An 18,324-nucleotide genomic window follows, 5' to 3' on the forward strand; every position below is an offset into this window, starting at 1 on the left:
GAGGCGGGTCCCTGCGCTGTGCCAGAGCTCAGGGCTGCGGCTGAACTCGAGGAGATCGGCCCGACTGCGCTGACCGCGGCCCGTCCCATGTCCCAACGGACACACGGCTCTTCCCGCAGCCCCCAATGGGTTGTTTTTGGGGGGGGGACACGTGGAGGAGCGCGTTGGGTGCTGCTCCGATCCGTGACAGTCTGTTACAGGGGTTGTGATCGCTGCCGTTCAGTAGCAGCAGCAGACCGAGGAGCGGTCGGGGTTGGCCGTAAGGGCGTTAATTACCCCTATTTACTCTCCCCAAAAGCCAGAGCCCGAGCAGCGGAGCGGCAGCGCAGACAGCGTTAGGACCCGGCGCTGCACGAAGCCGCTCCCTCCGCACAAAGGACGGCCCGCAAAGAACGGAAAGTTTTTGAAGTTCCATCTCGAAGCTCCGCTGCGCCGCGGCCTCAACCCGCCCCATCGCAAGGAATCACCGCCCCGGGGCTGGGGCGGGGGCCGGGGGGGCCGGGCCCGTTCCACGTGTACAGAAGCGCGGCGGGGCCGGGCCGGGGGGGCTCAGCTCCCGCCTCCCCCCACCGCCGCTCCGAGCCATGGCCGCGGGCAGCGCCGCGCTCCTGCTGAGCCTCCTGGGGGCACTGGGGCTGAGCGACCCCGGCCCGCTGGAGGACGTGGTGATAGAGCGCTACTACATCCCCAAGGTCTGCCTGCGGGAGGCCCAGATGGGGGACTTCGTCCGCTACCACTACAATGGGACCTTTAAAGATGGCAAAAAGTTTGACTCCAGGTACAGCCCTCGGCCCGCTCCCGCTGCCCCCTTCCCCCCCCACTCCGCATGGACACCCCCGCCCCCCCCCCCACGGCCCCCGCCGGCGGCGCTGCCCCCCCGCTCCCCATCCCCGTCCTGCGCTGTGCGCGGCCCCGCAGCGATGCGGGGAGAACCATCCGGGGGGGAAGCGGCTGGGGGGGGGACGGGACGGGGGGTCGCTGAGCCGCGCTGCGCTCGGGACGTGTCCGTGCGGGAGGAATGCGGGCAGCGGCGCTGAGACGTGGCAGCAGCAGCCGCTCCGAGGCTGTTCTCGGCCTTGCGCTGCCCCCGGGGGTCTGTGGGGCTGTGCCCCATTGGCAGCGATGTGAGCGGTGGGGGCAGCGGTGGGGGCCCAGCAAAGCACGAGAACAAAAACTTCCCGGCGGGCGTTCTCCAGCCCCTAAAAGCCAAAGGGATCCCCCAAGGGCTCCAGTGCAATTTTTATCACAAAAAATGGATGGGAGAGAAAGCAAAGGGACCTCGAGCTGCCTCTGCTGCTGCTGTGAGCCCCAGAGCGATGGGAGCTGCTAAAATATTGCTGCTGAAATAACTCTTTGTCCCGAGGATGGCAGCACGCTGCCAGGAGAAGCATCCACTTCACCTTATGGGGGACGAAGGATTTCCATTTACCCAAAATGGCCCCAGTTGCTTCTTAGAGCCTGTAGTCTAAAAACGTAGAAATAAAGACAAATGTGCAGCCTGCAAATGAAGCCCGGGCTGCCTCCTTTCCTCCTCCCTGCAGATGTGGCCATTTGGAATCGTCAGGAGGCGGCAGGAAGCCCTGCGTGCCACGCTGCTGTGCCAGATGTGGGGAGCAGCTGGGAGCAGCCCCCGGCCCCTCCACCCCCATGTGCCCACAGCCCGGGGTGTCTCCCCCAGGCAGCGCAGCTTCAGCCCCATGAACGGGGGCTGCTCAAGAACCGGGGGTATCTGCAGCCCCGCTGTGCCTCGCGGTGCTGACGGCTCCGTCCTTTTACAGCTACGACCGAGGAGCCACGGTGGCTGGAGTGGTGGGCGTGGGGCGGCTGATCACCGGCATGGACCGCGGGCTGCAGGGCATGTGCGTTAATGAGCGGCGGCACCTCATCGTGCCACCCCACCTGGGCTACGGCAGCATCGGCGTGGGTAAGGGCTGCGGGGCTGGGGGTCCTCAACCCACGCGGTGGTGGGGAAGGGCGACTCATTGCCCCTTTCAGCAGTGCTGAATGTGCTGCAGAGCGTTGTGTTATTAGCACTGGTCGCCCCTCACCCTGCTCTCACCTGATGTGCTCTGTCCTCACCGCCACCACTGCAGCGGGGCTGATTCCCCCTGACGCCACCTTGTACTTCGACGTGGTGATGTTGGACATCTGGAACAAGGATGACAAGCTGCAGATCACCACACTGGCCAAACCTGAGCACTGCAACCGCACGGTGGAGAACTCAGACTTTGTGCGGTATCACTACAATGGCACCCTGCTGGATGGAACCCCCTTCGACTCCAGGTATGGGGACACCGCTCACCACAGCGGGTGATGGGGAGGTGGGGACCAGGGGGTGGCTTTGGGAGCCCACTGCCGGGCTGGGTTGCCTGGCACGGTCCCAGAGCTGTTCTCCTCATTCCTCCACATCAGCTACAGCAAAGACAGCACCTACGATACGTATGTGGGCACTGGGTGGCTGATCAAGGGCATGGACCAGGGGCTGCTGGGCATGTGCGCTGGGGAGAAGAGGAACATCATCATCCCACCATTCCTGGCCTATGGGGAGAAAGGCTACGGTGAGCTGGGCATCACCCACTGCCCCTGCCCGGGAAGTGAGACCCCCATGTGGGCTGACCCATCCCCTCCACAGGGACCGTGATCCCACCGCAGGCCTCGCTGGTGTTCAGTGTGTTGCTGGTGGACTTCCACAACCCCAAGGACGGCGTCTCCCTGGAGCACCTGGAGGTGCCATCGTCCTGCAGGCGCAGAGCTGTGACCGGGGACTTTGTGCGCTACCATTACAATGGCACATTGATGGATGGGACGCTCTTTGACTCCAGGTGTGTGGGGGGGGGATGCTCACACTCACCCCAAGGCCAGCAGTGGCTGCAGGGAGAGGCTGGGGTATCCAGGGGACCTGGGAGCAGAGGGCAATAAGAAGCATTAAATGGGCCAAAAAGGACTTTACCTGCCTGCTGCATCCCTGCAGGAGGTTTGGTGCAGTGGGGGACGAGCGTGTGGAAAGTTCTGTTGTTTGTCTCTTGCTGCAGCTACTCCCGTAACCAAACCTACAACACCTACATTGGGAAAGGCTACATCATCCCTGGCATGGACCAGGGCCTGCAAGGAGTCTGCATTGGCGAGCGCAGGCGGGTGGTGGTCCCCCCACACTTGGCCTATGGCGAGAACGGAGTGGGTAAGGGGCTGCAGGGGATGGGCACTGCTGGGGGCTCTGATGGGGAGCCCTGCAGGCAGGGCTGCAATGGGGCAGAAAGGTTGGGTGCAGCAGGGGATGGGTGCTGTGAGCTGCGGCAGCAGCAAGAAGGGCTTTACCAGCTCTGTGCCTCCTGCTCAGCTCTTCCTGCTCCTCCTCCAGGGAACAAAATTCCTGGCTCCGCTGTTCTCATCTTCGACGTCCACATCATCGACTTCCACAACCCGGCCGACCCGGTGGAGATTGAGACCGTGCACCGTCCCGAGGGCTGCAACGTCACCGCACGCGACAGGGACTTCATCCGCTACCACTACAACTGCTCCCTGCTGGACGGCACGCGGCTCTTCTCCTCGTGCGTGGGTCGGCTGCGTTGGGGTGGGGGCTGTGGGGTCTGTGGGCAGCGCGGGGTGGAGCTGTGGGGCGCAGCCTGACGGGACCACGGAGTTTTCTCTTTGTGCACCCACAGCCACGACTACGAGAAGCCCCAGGAGGTGACCCTGGGGGCCAACAAGGTGATTGAGGGCCTCAACAGTGGCCTCCTGGGCATGTGTGTGGGGGAGAGGAGGGTGCTCATCGTCCCCCCGCACCTGGGCCATGGAGAGAATGGAGGTAGGGACGGCACAGCGGTGCCCACAGCGCTGGGGGCTTTCAGTAACCCTGCGGGGCTCCTGCACGTTGCTGGGGAAGCTCCCACTGCTGCACAGAGACTTTCTGAGCCCCCCAGCAGCTCTCATTGCTTTTCAGCCCGGGGAGTGCCCGGCAGCGCAGTGCTGCGCTTCGAGGTGGAGCTGATGTCCCTGGAGGAGGGCGTTCCTGAAGGATACCTCTTCATTTGGCACGGGGACCCTCCTGAGAACCTCTTTGAGCAGATGGACCTCAACAAGGATGGGCAGATCCCCGCTGATGAGGTGCCCACAGCGCAGGCTTAAGGGCTGGGGGGACATGGAGGGCAAAGGGACCCACCCAGGGAGCAGCACCCAAAGGACGCTGCTGGTCCCGGTGCTGGGGCCAGGCAGGAGGGATGTTCTGACACAGAACTCATGGCTGGGAACAAGGGGGCTGCCCTCACTGTGTGTGCAGTGCTGTGTCCCATCCCATCCTCTGTCCCCATTGCAGTTCTCCACCTTCATCAAGACCCAGGTTGCAGAGGGGAAGGGACGCCTCATGCCCAGCTCTGACCCCGAGAAAGTCATCGCCGACATGTTTGGGAACCAGGACCGCAACCAGGACGGGCGCATCACGGCCGAGGAGCTGAAGCTGAAGTCGGATGAGGACCGAGAGAAGGTCCACGAGGAGCTGTGAGGAGCAGCCGTGGCTGGGACGGCTCCTGCCATTTTCTGATTGTTTTTTTCCTGACGTTCCTCACGGCAGAACATCACAGTCTGCACTTCATGCAGGGAGGTGGGAAGCAGCCCCGGCTGTGGGGGCTGCAGTGGGTCAGGTCAGCGCATCCCCCCACCCCTCTGCACTGCACCCATTGATCTCAGCACGGCCAGCACGGCCCCCCAGGGCCTTCCCTGCCCTCCCACCTCCCCATGTCCTGAGCTCAGCCCCGAGCCCAGCTCTGACCTCTCTGCTCCTTCATCCTCAGCCAGTGACTGCACAGCCTGTCGGCCCCACGCAGGGACAGGGCAGCTCTCCCCGCCTCTTTTGCAGTATTACTGTAGTTTAGGGATTTTTTGTTTGTCCTGGGTTAGTTTTAAATACATGCTCCTTTAAAGGAGAAACAGAGCTGCCATCCCTGCTGCAGTTCCCAGGAGCTGGAGGTGGCTCAGGGCCCCAGCACAGCACTGCTACCCCCTCCACCTGCTGCAGAGCTGGGAGCAGAGCTGGCTGCCTGCCTCGGGGAGCAGCAGGACGACCCTCCTCATCCTCCTCACTGCAACAGCTGCCGGGGGGCGCAAGAAATCAGCCCTGGTTGGTTCTGATGCCAAAATGCAGCCCATTAACTCGGTGCTCTCAGGTTCGTGCCCAGCACATCCCCACCACCTTCCCAGCAGCTCTGGAAGCTTTTGCACAGTTTGACCTTGCAAAGAGAAAAATCACACCAGCAGAACTGTGCAAAGGGCCAGAGCAAACCTTCAAACAATGACTTCCAAGTGGCACCAAATAAATAATTCCAAGTGGTTTCCAAGATGTTTCCCTTTGTGTCGGTTACTTTGCAATGGAACATTTGTTCCTGTTTGTCCCGGTGGCGCAAGGAAGAACTCACCTGGGTGTGCGGAGCAGAGCAGGACTTCAGACCTGTAGTGGGCAGGAGAGAAAGGAGCAGCAGACTCAGTCAATGAATTTATTCCAACAAAGCGGAGGAGATCCGCACTGCCCACTGTGACATTGAGCAGCCCATGGTGTGGAAGGTGGTGAGTGAGCTGCGGGGTGAGGGCTGGGGCTGGAGCCCATGGAAACCCAGAGCAGCCACAGCATCACAGCACCACAGCACCCACCTCCTGCGGCCATGGGACCACCCAGCCCTGCTCTCCCCACAGCCGGGGCTCAGCCTGAGCATTTCGGGGCCACAGAAAACAGGATAACAGCAGCAGTGCTTGTTTCCTCAGATCAGAATGCACTAAAACTGAACAGCTTCAGTTCAAGCCACAGCAAATGGCCCCTGATTCTGCGCTCAGCTGCTGGAGAGAAGCACAGAACTGCCTCTCCCAGAACATGAATGTTTGCTGTGGCCCCGATGCTGCTGGAGGCTGAGTGGGACGCAGGGTGCAGGGTGGGCTCCTTGCTTCGCTCCAGATCAGCTCTGAACTGACCAGAAGAGCCGTGAGGTTTGGGATGCAACACAACAGCTGGGGCAGAGGGACCACCCCGGCTCGGGGATGGATTCAGGCAGGTACCAGCACACCCGTCCAGCTTTGCTCAGGGTGCTCATCATCCCAGCGCGTGGCTGACGGGCCGGGTCGGGGCGCTGCTGCCCGGCTCATGTCTCCATGAGGATGTAGCGCAGAATCCCATTGACCACGTCCAACGTCTCATCGCTCTCCAGCACGATGTCGTAGGCATCCAGGTACTTCCCCCGCCGCTCCTCCACCTGCAGCAAGGAGGGGAGAGCAGAGAACTGTGAACAGCTGAGAACGAAGGTGCCATACCCACAACCCTGCACCTCTTGATGCTACAGAGAAGAGGGGACAAAACCAGCTGACTGTGCCCAAAGTGCACCAGGAGCTCCAAGGGCCCTTATGCAAACCTAGAGCCCAACAGTGGGCACTCAGCCTGGGAAGGGCTGGAAGGAGCAGGACGGCTGCTCCCCACACACCTTGTCGTTGAGGAAGCCAATCTTGAGGATGTTCTCCACACTGGGAACACCATCTGCCATCGTCAGGTCGCCCATGGAGTCCCCCAGAAGGATGATGCTGGTCCGTGTGCTCAGCTGCTGGAAGTAGGCAGTGCCCTGCAGCACGCTGTTGTTCTTGTTGTAGGTGTGGATGAGGGGACTTTTGAAGCACTTGAGGACTCCCTGTGCAAATGGAACAAGTGAGCTGATCCCTAAAGCCATCCCTGCGCTGTGCTGCAGCCTCAGCACCCCATCACTGCAGCACCCCCTGGGAGCCCCAGAATGCACAGAGGCAGTGCCCAGCGATCCCCTTTTGCAGGACAAGCCCACAGAACAGCACCAAAGGACCTGGGAGATCCCTGACCAGGCTCTGTGCCACCCTGGAGCTGTTCAAAGGCCACGGGAAGCCAAAGTCCAAGGAGCCCCAGGGCACAGCGTGGCCCCTGCAGAAGGCAGGAGTCCCTGAGCACTGACTGCCCCAGCACAGCCCTGTGGGAACAGAGGGCTTCATTGTGCACACTGTGCCATTTGCTAATGAGAACTGGGACCTTTCATGCTTCTGTTAACTCCATCCTGACCACACATCTGGGCTGGGTGAGGACCAGCATCAACCCAGAGCACACTCTACAGACAGAGCCCACTTCTGGCTTCCAAGAGTCAGTCTGACGGGTGAGGAGCCCGCAGGATGGTGAGCAGCTGCTGCTCTGCCTGCAGGACCCTCCCAGGGCCAACACTGCGCCCTCCCCAAAGCCCAGCACTGTAATGGCACTGCAGCCCTCAGCACCAACACAACCACCCTCCCCCTCTCTGCACACTCACACTGTCATCGAAGTCCATGTAGTTGGACACCACGTTGACGTTGGGGTAGAAGACGTTGGCCTGACGGATAATCTCCTCAAGGACGTCACCAACACCAGCAGAGAAGATGAACATGGGCACATTGTATTTATGCAGCTGATCAAACAACTCATTGAATCCATCCCTAGGACAGAAGCATCCATGGCAGTGTCACGTTCCCCTCTCCCAGCTCAGCATCCCCCTGACTGCCTGCAGGCCCTGGAGATGTGGGCAGCAATGGGGCAATGGGAGGGGAAGGGCCCCGGGTACCTCAGCATCACATCCGACTCCCTGACGATCTGGGCAATATCTCCCTTCTGGATCTTCTGCTGTGTCAGCAGCTCGTGGGCCCGGGTCCACCTAGAGAAGGGCAGCGAGGTGAGCATCACATCCAGGCTGTCAGACAAACAACAGCCAGACGCTTCCTGGTCCTGCTGCCAGCCTAAAGGAAGGTGAAACCTTCACACTGCACTCACCACTCCACCATCAGGGGACGCTTCTCTTCCAGGCTGCGGTTGGGATCGATTTCGATGGGGTAGTAGTGCTGCAGCAGATCTTTTAACTGGGACGTTATAAGTGAGAAAGAAGAACTCAGACTGAACATGGAGCTTAAACAGCAGAACCAGCACTTCTGGGTTCCCCAAAGCATCGCAGTCACACACAGACACACAGCTTCACCGAGCAGCCGTGCTGAGCCAGCCCGGGCATCTCTGAGCCACGTGTGACAGCTCGGCTGGGTCTCATCTGGGCACACAAACCTCCTTCCTGCTCTTATCAGCACACAAATGCTGCTAACCATGCAAATTACTTTTCTCTTTTTAACTTTCCCATTGGCTGAAATGCAGCCGGGGACCTCGCTCTGCTCTCAGCCCTGACAGCCCCGTGTGGCTTTTGCCCTCTGACGTGCACTGAACAGCCCCATGGTGATGGCTGACAGCAGCTGAGCTTCAGGAAGCAACACCCACCTTCTTCTTGCCGTCCTCGCTAATAACACGGCTGTTGTCCAGGATATCTGCAAAGACAACAAAACAGTGTTACAGCCCAGACAGTGTTACAGCCCAGACAGAAGAGCTGAGAGCTTCAGGGTGCTGCCATGAGACAGACAAGGAAAATCCAAGAGTCCTGGTGGCAAAGCTGGAGCAGAAAGACCAGGAGCTGCCTCCTGCCATTGGCTTCGGGCTGCTGGGAGAAGGGCTGTGGCACAGAACAGACACAGAAAGCAGAAGGGCCACAAGGTAATAGTGGGGCTTGAACTCACTGTGCGACGTGGGGCAGCGCCGACCATTGCAGCCAAACCTGCTCAGCGTCATGTCGAAGTCAGAGATGACCTGAAGGGTGAGAGAAAGGCACAGTGCTGTGACCCAGCGCCCTGCTGGGTGCAGGCACATCCCACACACACCGCAGGGCTGCACTGACAGCGGGGCACAGCACACCCAGCCACAACCGGGCACCCACCCCAGCAGCCTTATCAGCACCACAAGGCCTATCCCTCCGGCTCACTGCTGTGCATGCAGGGCCACGTTTGAGCTCTGGCTAATGTTTATAGCTTGCATAAGAGGGAAGCAGGCAGCCAGCACAGCTCAGCACAGCACAGCACAGCACAGCACAGCACAGCACAGCTCAGCACAGCACAGCACAGCACAGCTCAGCAGCAGCCGGGCCGTACCTGCAGTTTGCTGCTGCCCTGCTCCTTGATGGCGCTGATGACCCCCATGACACGCTCCGGCTGCTGGATGCGGACCGTGGTTTTCTGCAGCTCCGGCACCTGCGGACACACACACACACACACACACACACACACACACAGCGCAGCTTCGGACCCCGCAGCTCCGCCGCGTTCCCCTCCCGCAGCGCAGCGCCCCGCTCACCATCTCGCCGTGCCGTTCCGTTCCGTTCCGTTCCGTGCCGGTGCCGCGCAGCCTCGGGGCGGATCAACGCGGTGCTGCCCGGGTCTGTTCGGTCCCCGCGTTCCGGGGCGGGTCCCGCGGTTGCGTTTCTTCCGCCGGCCGCTCTGGAGGCGGAAAGCGAAATTGAAAGATAAGGAAAAGAAAAAGCACAACGACTCGGCGTGAGCTGTTCGGAGCCGCCCCAAATAGCCCCAAAACAAACAGCCCCCCCCAAACAAAGCACCAACCGGCAGCACCGCAGCCCCAGCCGGCAATACCCGCTGCGCTCACGGGCACCGCCGCGTGGAGGCACGAGCGGCCCGATGGCTCCGGAAGATGCCGAACCGCTCCGAACGGTACCGAAACGCTCCGAAGGGCCCCGAAAGGTTCCGAAGTCTCCCGTCCCGCGCCGCCTCCCCGTTGCGTGGCCGCGATGTTCCGTCGTCCCGCGTCCCGGTTCGTGTCGGGGCTGGGCCAGCACCGCACCGCGATTAATGGCAGCCGCCTGCAGGGCCCTGGAGCTGAGCGTTACTGGAACGTGCCCAGACCAAAAGCACAGCGCGGTTCATCGCGGTGCGGGGTGGGGGGGTCCATGAAGAGCCCGGAGCACGCCCAGCTCCTGCAGTGTGACCTCACTGGGGGCCGATTCCAGAGCCCCCTCGGGGGGTTCCGTACAAGATGTAGGTGGACGAGACGAAAGCGGCCCCCGCGCAGCTCCTCCCGCCGGCCCGGGCTCCGACATGGACGGCAGCGGGGGGCACGGCGGCTCCTCCGCCTCATTGATGGAGAGGAAGATGAGCGCCATGGCCTGCGAGGTGTTCAACGAGCTCCGCCTGGAGGGGAAGCTCTGCGATGTGATCATCGACGTGAACGGCTGTCAGTTCAACGCGCACAAGAACATCCTCTGCAGCTGCAGTCATTACTTCAGGTCGGTGCTTGGGATGCTCTGTAGTGGGAACGGGGACAAGCAGCGTTTCCCGGTCATCCCATGGTGCCTTCGGTGCTGCAGCCCCAACCTGGTGCAGGGAGGAGGGTGAATGGCACAGCGGGGTGGGGAGTCACACAGAAAAGCCATCTCTTCCTCCTGCATTGCTTTGCCTTCTTTCTTCTTGTTCCTTCTTTGGCAGGGCTCTGTTTACCAGTGGCTGGAACAACACGGAGAAGGTGGTGTATAAAATCCCCGGCATTTCCCCCGAGATGATGAAGCTCGTTATTGAGTACGCCTACACCAGGACAGTAGCCATCACTGCTGAAAATGTCGAAAGCTTGCTGGGCACAGCGGACCAGTTCAACATCATGGGCATCATCAGGCTGTGCTGTGAGTTCCTGGAATCTCAGCTGTGCCTGGAAAACTGCATCGGCATCTGCCGGCTCACAAACTATTACCACTGCCCCAGCCTGCGGCAAACAGCCTACATGTTCATCCTGCACAACTTCGAGGAGCTGATCAAGGTGTCCACGGAGTTCCTAGACCTCTCCATCCACGAGCTGACGGACATCATTGAGAAGGATGAACTCAACGTGAAGCAGGAGGAAGTGGTATTCGATGCCATCCTGAAATGGATCACCCACGACCCCTGGCAAAGGAAGCAGCACATCCCCATCCTGCTTAGCAAGGTGGGTCGGGTTGGCTCCAGCTCTGCCATAGCCCCATCCTTAACACCGCTGCCTCGTGGCACTGCTCACAGCCTGCCCGTGCTGCTACGTAATAAAGCCGTATTCTCATAAGCCTCAGCTCAAAATGCAAACCATCCAGTGTCAGACCCATCCACTAAAGATAACAGAATACAAAGCATCAGCAATAACCCCCTTTTCCATTTCAGGTCCGGCTGGCACTGATGGAGGCGGACCACTTCATGAACAAAGTCAAAACACACGACTACGTGAAGGACAACAACGAGTGCAAACCCATCATCATCAGCACGCTGACAGCCATGTACAACCTCAACACCAACAACCCTCTGCTCCCTGACCGTATCAATCCCCTGGCCCGGCCCCGCCTGCCCTACTCCATCCTGTTTGCTATCGGGGGCTGGAGTGGAGGCAGCCCCACCAACGCCATCGAGACGTACGACGCCCGCGCAGACAAGTGGGTGAACGTGACGTGCCACGAGGAGAGCCCCCGCGCCTACCACGGCACCGCCTTCCTCAAGGGCTTCGTCTACGTTATCGGAGGCTTCGACAGCGTGGATTACTTCAACAGCGTCAAGAAGTTCGACCCGGTGAGGAAGACGTGGCACCAGGCGGCTCCCATGCACTCACGGCGCTGCTACGTCAGCGTCGCTGTCCTCAACGACTTCATCTACGCCATGGGGGGGTTTGACGGCTACACGCGGCTCAACACGGCGGAGCGGTACGAGCCAGAGACAAACCAGTGGACACTGATCGCTCCCATGCACGAGCAGAGGAGCGATGCTGGTGCGACCACGCTGTATGACAAGGTAAAAGGCCGGGGATGTTCATGGCAGCAGTTGAGGCTGAAGCTCCGTGTGCAGGGCTCTTCTGTAGGGTGTGCTGGGGCAGTTTGACAGAGCTCAGCCTCCCTCTGAGCTACACCATGGATAAACACTGCCCAGGGCTCCTCATCTAGACAGGGAGCTGTGGGGGCCAGAAACACAACAGGTGCTCCTTTCCACCAATCTTTTCAAATAGAGGAAGGAAATTTCATGTAAGCTTTACTCACCAGATCCCAGAGCTCCAGATATAAAGCTAAGAGGTGAATCTTAGTGGCACAGAAGCGCAGACAGGAGCAACAAACTCTTTCAGAGCCTCTTGCCAACAGCCAGCTTGCTGCTGTGCTTCATGCAGTTCAGGAGGTGAAGGGTTAAAATCCCACTGCCCCGAGGACCATCCCCTTAAGGAAAAACACTCCAACCACTTTGCCCTCAGCACGTTCTCCCACCCACAGCCACCCTGCTCAGCTCTTTTCCCCCTGTGTACAGGTGTATATATGCGGTGGGTTCAATGGAAACGAATGCCTATCCACAGCTGAGGTATACGATGCTGGAACTGATCAGTGGACCTTGATATCCCCAATGAGAAGCAGAAGAAGTGGAGTAGGTGTGATTGCATATGGAAACCAAGTGTATGCGGTAAGATGGGAGCGGTACCTCGGCCGTAATGGCACCCAGCACTACTGGTCCCGTGCTTGTTTGATTAATGGAGTGAAGTTCTGTTAATCTGCATTTCCCAGACTAATCTTCACAGTGGCCACTGACTTACTAAGTGAGATTTAGGGATGAAAGCTGAAGGCAATAATAGCTGCAATGCCCTCATAGAATACTGTCATCCTCACACTTTCATTATGAAAGAATCAGCACGCAACATGTAAAGAGTTGCAGCAGAGAAATGATTCTGCTGCTGCTAAAAGCTTTGAGCAGTGCAGTGCTGCACGGTCCTGCTTATCCACACACTGCATTTAAGCCCAGTGTGAATATCAAGTCTGACAAAAATACCTTTGGATGCTCCAGTACAAACAAGGGAGCAGACTGCAATAAGAAAGCATCGTGTTTTGACCCCCTGCTCTCAGCAAAGCTCAAAGTAACGTCAGCAAAGTAGGACACGTTAAAATCTTACATGTGCACAGCATGATTCAGCTGCCTCAGCAAGAGAGGAAAGGCCTCTTTCAACACTGTACCTTTGCCATTCACAGGTAGGAGGATTCGATGGAGTCAACCGGCTCCGGACTGTGGAAGCCTACAACCCAATTGCCAACACGTGGCGCGTTGTCCCCACCATGTTCAATCCTCGCAGTAACTTTGGCATTGAAGTGGTGGACGATCTCTTGTTTGTGGTCGGTGGCTTTAACGGATACGCCACCACCTTCAACGTCGAGTGCTATGATGAAAAAGCTGATGAGTGGTTCGATGCTCAGGATATGAGCGTGTACCGCAGTGCTCTGAGCTGCTGCGTGGTGCCAGGGCTGTGCAACGTCGGGGATTACGCTGCCAGAAGGGATTAGTGTGGAGCCTTCACAGCAAGGTGGGGTCACAGACACTTCTTCACCCAGTCCCCTGCCTGCAGAACCAGCTCCACTTAGCTAATAAAGTCTTCTAAGCAGCAAAAGAATGTATTCGCTTAATCTGAAAGAAAACAGGATTGATTCTCACTAAAAGAATCATCGGTAACTGAAACTTTCATTCCATGGCACAAAAAATCCCCAAACGTGACCCAGAGATATTGGCAACACCTTGTTTAACAGCTCAAAACCAAAGACAGGGCCCGGTGCACAACAGAATGCTAGAGAAATAGAAGGTTTATTTCCATTAGTTCACTTCTTACAATAAACCCTACCATTACAGTGTATTTTATGTGAAGAACATTACAGTGGGAGTGCTTCCAACACAGATACTACTTTACCTTACTGGAAGTTAAGTACAGGAGTGCTGCTTGCCCAAGCATTCTCTTCAAGTCTACATTAACACTGAGGAGAGCACAGCTGCTGTGATCCACAGCGACATGGACCTACGAGGAGTATCTTACTATTAATGGTGTTCAAACATCTCAGTAGCTCCACGCTTTACATTCATATTAGTGATAGGATTAGATCCTCAGAAGCACCTGTTTTATCAGACATCCACTTCAGACTGGAGATACCGCTCATATCTGGGCGCAGCTGAAAATAGATCCGAGCCATCCCACAGTTTAAGCCCAATGAGTTACAAGGCAGGATTACAATGCTGTGGTAAAAATAACCTAAGAGTCGCTACTCTTTGCAACCCCATTTGTTGACAGCGATCAACCTAGGACAATTTTTTATAAAGCATGCTGGAAAATTGGCATGTTTTCTCTATTTCTGGAAGAACACCTTACTGTGTGTGGGGAAATCTTAATAAAAATATATACAAAACTAGCATAGTAACAGATATCCAAGTCCTTATAAAACAGTATGTACATATATGGCACCTACCTAGAAATGACTGCAGGGAGCACGCAGTGCTAGGCAGCACGTGTCCTACTTCACTAATCCCTTGAGCAGACACAGGATGTGAAACATGCATTCTGCGGCACTCAGTACAGCTATAGAGGAATGATTGTCTTAGGGAGGAAGAAAACCACCTGATGTTCCTTTGCAAGGACAGAAATCAGCCTTGAAGTGCTAAACACACCACACACACACAAAAGGATTCCCAAGCTGTGGCTTATAGGGTTTTTTTAAACAAAGACTCAGCAAGCTACAGCAGTCAGGGGCCAGAATGCATTTGTTACACAATTCACAGGTTAGTGAGCTAAATTACAGCCAGATTCAACTCCTCAGCACCTACAGGTGAGGCAACAGATAGTTAAGACTTGTCAGTTAAACACTGTATAATGTTGGTCCACTTACAGCCAAGGCTATAAAAATCCAAACACTTACAAATTCCACAACACTGGCCTTGCATAAGTTAGAGCAAACCAGTGCTGTCCTCAGTGCCATCACTCCCCATGCAAACAGAACACAAATACAGTGCATCACATACAGAACCATGGCTGGCATTCACAGGTTAAACTGCCCAGATATTTGGCTGTTCTGGTGTTTTTGAGTGGAATGTCTTTAGGAAACGAGATAGCCTGTATGGCAGACTGAAGTCCTGATGAGTGCAGACAGCAGTTTTGCTTAGAGGGATTTGCACACAGTCTACTCACAAACCCTCCTGCAGAAGCAGTAATTCTTAACCTACTCCAGCCAAACCTGCAAGAGCTCAGAGCCAAACCCCATGGATTAACCCCTTCCTTAAGGGCCTGCACGAGCTGATTTGGCAACGCTCATTACTGAACACCAGCCTGAAATGTGAGTAAGTTCAACCATTCCCTCTCTTGCATTAAACCAGAACTGCACAATTTAATCTGCCACTGCACAGAATCTAACAGGCAAATCAAATAAAGGACGGTTAACACTGAGAAGTAATTTGAAACAAACCGTTAGATTTTCAAGATCATTTTTAGAAGGCCGGGTTATTCTCCCATTGCAAAAAGACCAGTTATTGATGTCAAAGTGGCAGGTAAACTAAGTGGAGCATTAAGGATATTACACACCACAGAAACCTGTACACGTTATGAGATCGAGAGACTTACCCTTACCCAGTGTGTCAGATATGATCTAGGTTGCCTGCTGAATTGGAAAATGAGAAGTATCAGTTCAGAAAGCTAAACAGTACAAAACGAACAGAAAGAAACACAACAAAACAAAAAGCAAAAGCTGTTTAGAAGACCGGTCTAAAAGAAGCTGCCCACGTCAAAAGCACCAGAGAATTATCTCAGGAACCAGACACAACACAGCTCCTTCACAGCTCAAACTATGCAACGCCCTGCAAAGCGTCTGATGTTCTCCCAATCAACCATTCCCAAATGATCTCTGCAGCCTCTCTACAACATACAGACACAAAACATTTAATAGACATAGAAACATCCTGAAGTTACTCTACAAAGAGAGATTGTGCTTTCATTTCCGTATGTAGTTACCAACTATTGCACTCGCCTCCAACTTGAGAAAGCCAAGTACACTAACATCAATTACATGTGGAGTTTAGTCACTGAGAAGGAGAATCAAAGGAATGTCAACATATTAAGTGCAAATAAAGCAGGTGCTTTCAGCACACACAAATGTAACCACTGAATTATTAGAGAGAGTTCTCTGATTTTCAAAGGAGAACTGTAATAAGAGACTTAACCCTACAGAAATCCTTGAAAACAAAGATCTGTGTCTCGGTCTGGTACAGGAAAGTGGGTTTTTCCTGGGCACTGTTAAGCAGTATTGTTGGATTCAGGTTCTCAATTCCTGTTCATCCTCAATTTCTCATCTTTGTAATTTTAAGTACATAAAAGATGCCACTTTTACCTTTCAAACCTAATCCCGATGCCTTATAAAGACATAAAAGGCCTTGCAAAATGGTTTAGCACAGTATTTCCTAAACTACCTTCATAAGAGCAACAGCCCAGAACTCAGCACTCAATCTGTGAGCGTGGCATCCTTCGTAAGCTCAGAGAGTGTCGGTGTATTTCCTGCATCTGTCTTTCCTGCATTTGTCTAATTCTGTCTTTCTGCCACATCAGGTTTTGTGGCATGGGATACCTCTGTGTGCCCTGCAAGCACCTGAAGGGGATCCTTACATGGCAGGCTGTTGCCCTGCAGCGAGGCTGAGGCATGGGGGGCAAAAGCATCCAGCGCTTTCTCTCAGCACAGTAGCGATAGGCCTCTTTCCTGTACTGCTTGTCAATATCATCACTGTTCTTCCACCCCCCGATGATGAAAACATCGTCTTTATAATAACAAATGGCTGCCCCTTCAATGCTAAGGACCTCTGGGGGTAAACTTTCAAGTATCTCATCTGAGGCCCTGCCAGAGATCTTTACCTTGGCTTCCTCGTTATCTATGGGGTAACTCTTGGGGCAGCAGGATGCCGTATGGTAGAAGTTTGTGTTTGCAACTGACATCTGAAAAGAGCAATAATTATCAATGAGCGGCAGAGACTCTACGTCCTGCCACTGCCTTGTATCAGCATCGTATCTGATAATAACCGCCCTCAATCCATCTTCACTATCACTGTCAACAGGGGTACGAGCAGCAACATAAACAAACCGGTCTTCTACAGAAACAGCTTTGACGTCACGAAGGATCTTTGGTGCTGACTCCAGGTTGTGCCATTTGTCCTGCTCGGGATTATACACAGCTACATCTTTAAAGCCAGGACTGAAATTGCCATGTCCACCGATACTGTACAAGTTTCCTTTAACTTCGGTGAGGCCAAATGAGTGTTTTCTGGTTATTAAATTTGAGACCTGCTCCCAGATGTTTCGGTTTGGGTTATACCTTTCTACAGTCTTGGCAAATCCCGGTTCCATGGAGCCAGCCACATAAACGTACGACTCTGTCACAGCCACAGCGTGCCCGTCGAGGTGGTTGTGTATGTGCGGCAGGTTTACCCACCTATCTTCATCGATGAAATACCCCACGCACTCACTCAGGTAATCTCCTCCCTCCGACACGCCTCCGATCACCATAATCACATCCATGTTTTGTCCGAACCGTGGCAGCAGCGCGGCAGGGCAGGTGGGATGCTGCAGGTTACCAGACTGCAGGTTCTCAGACCTCAGGGCGTGACTCTCCACGGCGTCCGACACCAGTTTGACGCAGGCCTCGTTGCTGGACACCAGCCTCTCGGCTTTGACGTGGCGTGTCAGGTACGTGGGCTTCATCTGCGACAGCCTCAGCAGCTTAAACAGCTCCTCAAAGTACCTCTCTCTTTCCTCGGGGCTCCTCTGCACCCACTTCAGGATGGTCTCAAAGAGGATTTCTTCCGAATCCACCGTGATCTCGGGGTCGGACAGCCAGTCCCTGACGAGGTGGAAGGGCAGCGTGTAGAACTCCTCGTCCTGGATGACCCTGTGGAAGTTCCTGCGGATCATGTCCTGCGCCCGCAGCGCCAGCTGGCTCAGCGAGTACATGTGTGCCAGGCTGTGCACGGCCACGCAGTTGGACAGGTTCAGCTTCTTCTTGAGGAACTCCCCGCAGAATTCCTTCAGCCGGGTCAGCAGGAACCTGCACAACGAACCACACTCCGGGTCAGATGCTGCTGCTGCCGCCCGCCCGGCCCGGCCCGGCCCCGCCGCCCCGCTCACCTGTCGGCCATCTCCAGCACCTCGTGCACGTTGCCGGGACTGACGCGGATGGCGCCGGTGTACATGAAGCCGATGACGGCCTCCACCGTGTCGGGGTCGGGGCCGCCCTCCGAGCTCCATTTCTGCAGCTCCACGCGGCCCGAGCGCGACTCGGCGAAGCCCCCGGACAGCAGCGGCGTGAAGTACTCGGTGGCGGCCGCCAGCACGGAGCGGTGAGCGCGGTACTCACGGGTCGGGCCGGGCCGCCCCCCGCAGAACGCCAGAGTGATGTCGCAGTACAGGCCGTGGCGGCGCTGCTCGTTCTGCCGCCAGGCCAGGTCGGAGCAGTGAGCCGGGCACCCGAACTCCTCCGCCTCCGCCTCCCCGTCCGCTCCGCAGCCCCGCGGGCCGCCGCCATCCTCCTCGGCCGCCGGCGGACCGGGCCCGGGCTGCGGCTGAGGGGACGCCGCGGCCGCCGCCATCTTGTCCGACATGGCGGGCTGCCGCTGTGCGCATGCGCGGCTCCGTGTGGCGCTGCGCTGCCCCCT

At 56.5% G+C, this 18,324-nt stretch overlaps 4 protein-coding genes across 11 annotated transcripts; 2 read left to right on the forward strand and 2 right to left on the reverse strand.

Annotated features, from left to right (window-relative positions):
• Window positions 1-491: 491 nt before the first annotated feature.
• On the forward strand, window positions 492-5,330 carry FKBP10 (FKBP prolyl isomerase 10). Its single transcript, XM_015885738.3, has 10 exons — window positions 492-778; window positions 1,779-1,924; window positions 2,094-2,283; window positions 2,413-2,558; window positions 2,633-2,822; window positions 3,033-3,178; window positions 3,359-3,548; window positions 3,663-3,805; window positions 3,941-4,104; window positions 4,313-5,330. The coding sequence occupies exons 1-10, from the start codon at window positions 585-587 to the stop codon at window positions 4,496-4,498; spliced, it is 1,695 nt and encodes a 564-aa protein (XP_015741224.2). The 5' UTR covers window positions 492-584; the 3' UTR covers window positions 4,499-5,330.
• Window positions 5,331-5,472: 142 nt separating this feature from the next.
• On the reverse strand, window positions 5,473-9,488 carry NT5C3B (5'-nucleotidase, cytosolic IIIB). The gene is made up of 10 exons (XM_015885741.3): window positions 9,448-9,488; window positions 9,182-9,324; window positions 8,980-9,078; window positions 8,572-8,641; window positions 8,279-8,325; window positions 7,790-7,875; window positions 7,584-7,673; window positions 7,296-7,458; window positions 6,459-6,659; window positions 5,473-6,233 (listed from the first exon to the last, which is right to left on the reverse strand). Exons 2-10 carry the CDS (start codon window positions 9,182-9,184, stop codon window positions 6,123-6,125), a joined length of 870 nt encoding a protein of 289 aa, XP_015741227.1. The 5' UTR covers window positions 9,185-9,324; window positions 9,448-9,488; the 3' UTR covers window positions 5,473-6,122.
• Window positions 9,489-9,624: 136 nt separating this feature from the next.
• KLHL10 (kelch like family member 10) lies at window positions 9,625-13,264 on the forward strand. Its single transcript, XM_015885737.3, has 5 exons — window positions 9,625-10,127; window positions 10,327-10,816; window positions 11,023-11,640; window positions 12,142-12,291; window positions 12,852-13,264. The coding sequence occupies exons 1-5, from the start codon at window positions 9,940-9,942 to the stop codon at window positions 13,158-13,160; spliced, it is 1,755 nt and encodes a 584-aa protein (XP_015741223.1). The 5' UTR covers window positions 9,625-9,939; the 3' UTR covers window positions 13,161-13,264.
• KLHL11 (kelch like family member 11) lies at window positions 12,689-18,309 on the reverse strand. Of its 8 annotated transcripts, XR_014940839.1 has the most exons (6): window positions 17,798-18,309; window positions 16,989-17,717; window positions 15,254-15,290; window positions 13,760-13,814; window positions 13,559-13,663; window positions 13,144-13,281 (listed from the first exon to the last, which is right to left on the reverse strand). XR_014940839.1 is itself a non-coding variant. In XM_085532618.1 (5 exons), the coding sequence occupies exons 1-5, from the start codon at window positions 18,268-18,270 to the stop codon at window positions 13,252-13,254; spliced, it is 1,374 nt and encodes a 457-aa protein (XP_085388744.1). In that variant the 5' UTR covers window positions 18,271-18,309; the 3' UTR covers window positions 12,689-13,251. The 8 variants fall into 8 exon arrangements, 6 of the variants coding, with proteins under 6 accessions (XP_085388744.1, XP_085388745.1, XP_085388743.1 ...); XM_085532618.1 differs by lacking the exon at window positions 13,760-13,814 and having other exon boundaries at window positions 12,689-13,281; XM_085532619.1 differs by lacking the exon at window positions 13,144-13,281 and having other exon boundaries at window positions 13,437-13,663.
• Window positions 18,310-18,324: the final 15 nt, after the last annotated feature.

The sequence above is a fragment of the Coturnix japonica genome, unplaced genomic scaffold (assembly GCF_054131305.1).
Source record: "Coturnix japonica strain WE unplaced genomic scaffold, WE-NBRP24 Scf049, whole genome shotgun sequence".
Lineage (NCBI taxonomy): Eukaryota > Metazoa > Chordata > Aves > Galliformes > Phasianidae > Coturnix > Coturnix japonica.